The sequence below is a fragment of the Numida meleagris genome, chromosome 2 (genome assembly GCF_002078875.1).
Source record: "Numida meleagris isolate 19003 breed g44 Domestic line chromosome 2, NumMel1.0, whole genome shotgun sequence".
Taxonomy (NCBI): domain Eukaryota; kingdom Metazoa; phylum Chordata; class Aves; order Galliformes; family Numididae; genus Numida; species Numida meleagris.
Genome location: NC_034410.1, coordinates 17,438,016 through 17,444,211, shown reverse-complemented (window position 1 = coordinate 17,444,211; position 6,196 = coordinate 17,438,016). Strand labels below are relative to the sequence as shown.

The window sequence follows — 6,196 nt, the reverse complement described above, 5'->3', positions numbered from 1 at the left end:
GTAACTGGAGTGCTCACACAGTGCTCCCTGCTGGGTGATTTGTAGATCGCCACTCAAAGCAAATGGGAGAGTGCTGCCAGCAAGGTGGGTCGTGATAGCTTAACAGTGGGTGAAATCTTGTCATTGTTTATCTAAGTTTGGGCTTCATTGTACAGGAGATTAAAATAATAATTCCATTTTCACAAACTTCTGTTTATTTTTACGTAGGTGTTGTTGGTTGGCTGTATTGTTAGTTGAATGCATATTTTCCAAACCTTTCTGATGTTTAAAATTTTTAATATGACGCCTGAAATAGAATTTTCCTAACTGCTGTTAGCCTGTGCCACTAAAATAATACTGGTTTTGTGTTCTGGTTTTGGAGCAAAGTTATCATGTACTTAACGTTTACTCAGTGTCGGCCCCAGTGCTGAGGCTCCATGCATAGTAAGACAGGGTGTAGATGTAGCACACAGTTGCTATCTCAAGCTACATACTTTTTCCACACTTCAAATTGCACAAAATTGGTCCAGTTAAAGTCAAATTTATCATTATCTCTCATTGATAATGTTGTTTTTATTTTCACATGTAGTGCTATTCGCTAGTCTTGTTTTGTAATATATAAATAAGCATTATTCATTTCCTAAACTTTAGGGACAATGTCGTATCGTCTTGAGTGACTTTTTACTGAAAGAAGAAAAACTTTGAGTGTGGTCGTGAAAGATTACATCCATGTTTTTGTCTTAGTTTTAGGAATGCTTAAATCGTTACACCAACTTCAGGTTGAAAACAGGAGGTTAGAAGAACAGATAAAGAATCTGACTGCTAAAAAGGAACGGCTTCAGCTCCTCAATGCACAGCTTTCAGTGCCCTTTCCAACACTGACTTCAAATCCTAGCCCTTCTCATCAAGTACATGCCTTTCCTGTGCAAGCAGGTAAGTAGAGTATGGAAGTGTCAAAGCAATTAGAATGGTTTATATGAAATAATGGCGCATGCCATTGATAGAAGATGCGTATACCCATATTATGGGAGCAGAATAAGTACTTCTTGATGTGGGGATTAAAGAAATACCTCCAGTGTTTAAAATAATTTCCAAAATTGGAAAACATGTATAAATTACTTGTTTCAGCACATTTTCTTTTTTTTTTTCAGACTGAAGTAGTCTGAGGCACATCTGCTTGAATCTATTGATTCACTAATCATGTAGTTAATATTTTACTGTGCAGCAGTGATTCGGAGGTTGACTTTACATTTTCTGTGTTTGCCTCTGGCATTATTTTGAAATAATTATTCTGAATCTCTTTACGTGCTACAGAAATTTAATCACTGTATGTTTTTTGAAATAATTGCTTTAGCACCTAGCACCGATTCCTTGAACAGCAGTAAAAGTCCTCATCTGGGAAACAGTTTTTTACCGGACAATTCTCTTCCTGTGTTAAATCAGGTAATACTTCCTTCTTTCTTCTAAACTTAAATTTGTTACGAGTTAACTCATCCTAGTCCTATTTTGCTGCGATGTGAAATTTTAAGCAGCTGAGAGGGTTTTGCTGTTTGTTTTTACACCAGGAGATAACCTCCAGCGGACAAAGCACCAGCAGTTCATCAGCTCTTTCCACTCCACCACCTGCTGGGCAGAGTCCAGCTCAGCAAGGCTCAGGAGTCACAGGAGTTCAACAGGTCAATGGTGTGACAGTGGGGGCACTAGCTAGTGGTATGCAGACTGTAACCTCCACCATTCCTGCAGTGCCTGGTGTGGGTGGAATAATTGGAGCGCTGCCAGCCAGCCAGCTGGCAATCAATGGAATTGTAGGGGCTTTAAATGGGGTAATTCAGACCCCAGCAACAATATCACAGAACCCTTCTCCTCTCGCTCATGCAACCGTGCCACCCAACGCAACTCATCCTCTGCCAACTACATTAAACAACAGGTAAGAATTTGCTGATTTCTCTTTTTATCAATAGTGTCTCCCGTTCTTCAGTTTAGCTTTATTTTTTTAACTGCCTCTGTAAAAAGGTACATTTTCTTCCTCAGCCTGAAGTTGTCAAACTGATTTGTGAAAGTAAGAAAGAAGAAAGGCATTTAATAGAAGCACAAATAGTCATGTTGAAGGTGTTTTCTGTTTAGCTTTTGTGAATCATAGTTATGTTCTTTTATTTCTGTTTTTGTTTTTTTAAATAGTCACGTTCTAAAACAAATGCAATCGTGCAAATGCGTTTCAGATCTTTTTTTAGTTCAGAAAACAATATTATTCATCCTGCCAGTTCTTCTTCCAGGATTCAAGTAGCAGTGGGAGAGCTACCGTTTGTTGCAGTTGTGGGGGTGGAGAGGAGGGAGAAGGGGAGCAGTATAAGGTCGTGTAGTTAGCAAGGGAATAGGCACAACTGACCAGAGCAGTGGTGCAGCTGTGTCTGTCACCAAATTAATTTTTTCAAGTCATGTTCTTAAGGATTTTTAAATGTGTAAAAACATCTGTGTCTGAGTATTCGGGACAACCGTTTTCTAAAAGCTGGCAAAACTGCTGCTTGAGATGCAAGGTAAATGGGTAACAAAAGGAGAGAGCTGCTTTCCAGAAAGAGCTTTGGGCTGCTTGGTCTGGAAGTGTTTTGGGGTAGAGCAGAGCCAGGGATAACTGATTCATGGAACTCCTGATAGCTCCGTCTTCCCTTCCCCCCATCCCTTGCATTGCCTCTGCTTAGGAAGGAGAAATACATCTCTCTGTAGAAAAAATGCCTGCAAATAGGGAGTGAATTACTTGTCTTTGAGTTTATTTTTGGAGATTATGTTGGATTACCCAACAGAATGCATGTGTGATTGGAACGGCGCAAGGGATTCCTGCTTCTGTAGCTTCTTTTTCTGGTTTCTCTCCTCGCTGTTCCTTTGGCAGTTTGCAAATGTTCTTGTACGGTGTTGCTGCCTCACATTGCTTCAGTAGGCTCGTAAAACCTGATACTTCTACGTGTATTTATATGCTACAGTATTTTTACTGACGAGATTGTAGTGTTTTTTTTTTTCAGTTTACGTTGTATATGAACATAGCATTTCATAGATTAAACAACAGACATTTCCTTAATGAGAAGACGTTTTCTTTTTATTTCTTTTTCTTATTTTTCTTCCTTATGTATCAGAGATCTTGGAAGAACACAAGAATTTTCATTTACCCTCCCCAAAAGCCTGAGGAGTCCTTTGTAGTGAGAAAGACTCAACAAAGTCAGTAATACTGACAAGTTGTATCATGCTTTCCACGTGCAGGTAGTGCCAAGACACGCTGGTCATGCTGGTGTTGTCTCATACGCTTTTTGTTAATACAAAGATAATTTATTTCAGTCTGTAGTGCAGAAGTTCTTTTCTCTCTCTTCTTATGGCCATCGTAAGTGTTGTCCCCATTGAGTGTGTAGCCTCGGCATCGCTGCTCCAGTTCAGCAGAGTACTGCAGTTGGGTCCTGTTGGTTAGCTCTCATCCCAACTTCTGTCATAGTCTGGAATATTCCTGTGATCCGCTATTCTTGCTGCAACAAGTTTGTGATGTATAATTCTGTCAGGGTTTCCATTCCTCGGTTTCTCTTGTCAGCATTTTGATTTCTGTGTTTCTTCTCTTGCATGGCCTCTTTCTGCATTGCTTCCGTATTAATTTTACTGTGGTTTTCACACAACTCTCTGCTTTTTTTGCTGGGCCCCGCTATTTTTGAGGTGGTGTTGTAATTTCCCCATTTTCTGTGAGTTTTCACTATTTCTACTTTTGCATTTAGAGGAAAAAATATTGAGGCCAAGCAAGCACTAATGCTGCTAGGGCTAGAATGACTTTTGTAGCGATATATACATTCCTTGTTGCTGTTTCTTCAGTTATTTGTTTGACAGTGTTCTTGTGAAAAAAATGAAAAAACAATCTTTTTTTTTAAAAAAAAACTAAAACTACATTGTGAGGGATGTTGTGGATGAATTAAAAAATGGAAAAAAAAATCTGTAAGTATTTTCCATTGACTGAGATCCCTGTTTCTGAAACAACATGGGACAGCGTTTGTTCCAGCTACCCTGCAGGCCGGTGCTGTTTCAGTGGCAAGGAGCTGACTGTTGCGTCAGTGCTAAATTCCTCTCGGTATCACTGCTCTTTGAACTGCATGAGTGGGAGGGGTAAATTGTCACAGGCACAGGCAGGCCTGAAGGGCTGCTGCCATGCTGCTTCCAGCTCTCTGTGCACTGTTAGATGCCGTGGTGGCAAACAATATTGGAGCTGGTTTAAATCAGTATTCCCAAGATGATGGAAACTGAGAACTCGATCCAACTTTCTAACTTCTTTTTGTATTGTTCTATAATTAAAAGACCTCCCAGATGTTCCTGTACGTTGCTACTTATGGTAACTTTCCCAGCTTCAGAATCTGCTCAGTTTCATGTGAGAAGCTATACGTATTGTTCTTACTCACACGAGTTCCCTGTTAACTGTGGGCTGTGGGGAAGTGCGAGAACACTGATTTACACGCTCCTGTTTGGGAAAGTTTCAAATTGTAGGTAAAAGCCTTCGTTCATTCAGTAGAGAAAAATACTCAGCCTTTCTCTGGGGGAAGAATAGCTTAATGGAGATTGCATGCTACCAGGAGATTAAGTGATTTGAGGAAGAAGACAGGACTGTTTCTTTACATGCTAGCAATCTGAGAAGACCGGAGGATAGAGAGTTTCAGAGTGATCATATACCTTTCAGTGAGAAGCAAAAGAGGTGAAATTTACATTCCAGACCGATCTGATTTGGAGAAAGCTCTGTGGTGAAATCCAGTGAACTGCCCCTTCCAGGAAGCTCAGGAGCCGTACAGTTGTGTCTTTGGCAGTGAGATTTTGTTTCTAGATGCATCTCAGCTGCTGCTCGTGGGTACTTCTCTTCAGGTGCCTCTGTAGAGCAGGAAGGGCAGAATAGAGAAAGGATGACAGCAGCAGGGAAAAAATAAGTGCTAAGTTAGAACATATGGGGAAAAAAAAATTTCTTAAAAAGTGAGGGGAAAAAAAAAACAGCAGAGAAGACTTACTCCAATATAGAGAATACTCAGGAAAAGTGAGATAAAAAGAGAACAGTAATGATCATACTAGCCAAGCTGAAGATACTTATTTTTTGCTGCTGTTGTAAACATTTTTGCTACAGTTGAATTTAAAACGGACTGAAACGATTTCCAATAATTGATGCTGCCGTTTGGAAGACAAACATACGTGGGGGGAAACAGTTCTACCTTATTCCTGCTTGATGGTGTACCTTGTTTTTGCTGTCACGGTCAGGAGGGAAATCTGAGAGTTTCCCTGGAGAGGTGAAAATAATCTAATAAACATAGCTTGAATTACTGGGAAATAAATAGAACACCAAATGGACTCCACCATTATGTCACCTGAAATCCCTGGTGTGTCTGCACCTTGAATGTTATGTACACTAAGAAAAGGAGGTTAATCAGAGGCAGAAGCATTGACAGAGCGCGCAAGATGAGTAGAACTGGCTCCTTGGCTCGGGGAGAAGACCATTGCACGAGAGCGTTGAGAGCTTGGAGAGAGTAACGAATGTTGCGAAGGTGACGGTGGGAAATGTAGTGCAGCCCAGCGTTTCTGCAGCTTTCAAGCCATCCACTGAAGTATGAAGCAAAGTTGATTTGTCACCTGCCCTGTTCCAGCCATAGAGAAGGACACGCTACTGCTATTTCCTTATTGCCTGGTTAGGTCCAAGTAAAGGGCAAAAACGTCAAGGAACAGGGCTGTGGTGCACCAGCTACTGTGGAGAATCAAGATAGATAGTGTGCCCTGAAGACTTAGTGACAGTAACCTAATTGTGCAGATTCATGGCTGATTTAAGTTAATTTCTTACTACTGATCACAACCAGGAATCCTGTTGTCCTGTTGGTCATCCTGCACACAGCTTCGTGCTGGTACCATGCTTGTGCATTCACACAATAACCTCCTCCACATTAACAGATGATCGTGCAAGTGCATTTTATGTTGGCTTAGGTTTCAGCTTGATTCCCATGAGATGCAGCTCATTGTGCAAGAGCTAGGGCAAGGGGAGGGGACCTCAGTGTAGAGCTGAAAGGGAAAGACTTAACCTTTCAGCAGCAGCATAAGCTTAAATCAGCTTAAACCGATCACAGAAGTGCACCTTAGTAAGTTGATGGGTGTTTTAAACTAGTAAAAGCTAATGCTGGTACCAAAAAAATAAATCCAACTGTCTCCCCTGGCTGTGTGTTCCAAAACCACC

The 6,196-nt window shown here is 40.9% G+C and overlaps 1 protein-coding gene across 9 annotated transcripts in view; it reads left to right on the top strand.

Moving 5' to 3' along the window:
* MLLT10 (MLLT10, histone lysine methyltransferase DOT1L cofactor) overlaps positions 1 to 6,196 on the top strand; it is a 121,878-nt gene that overhangs the window by 107,399 nt on the left and 8,283 nt on the right. For all 9 annotated transcript variants that reach the window (XM_021387932.1, XM_021387931.1, XM_021387939.1 and 6 more), the window contains 3 exons: positions 724 to 912; positions 1,334 to 1,422; positions 1,545 to 1,906. In XM_021387932.1, the coding sequence (XP_021243607.1) occupies positions 724 to 912; positions 1,334 to 1,422; positions 1,545 to 1,906 (640 nt within the window). The remainder of the gene's footprint in view (positions 1 to 723; positions 913 to 1,333; positions 1,423 to 1,544; positions 1,907 to 6,196) is intronic.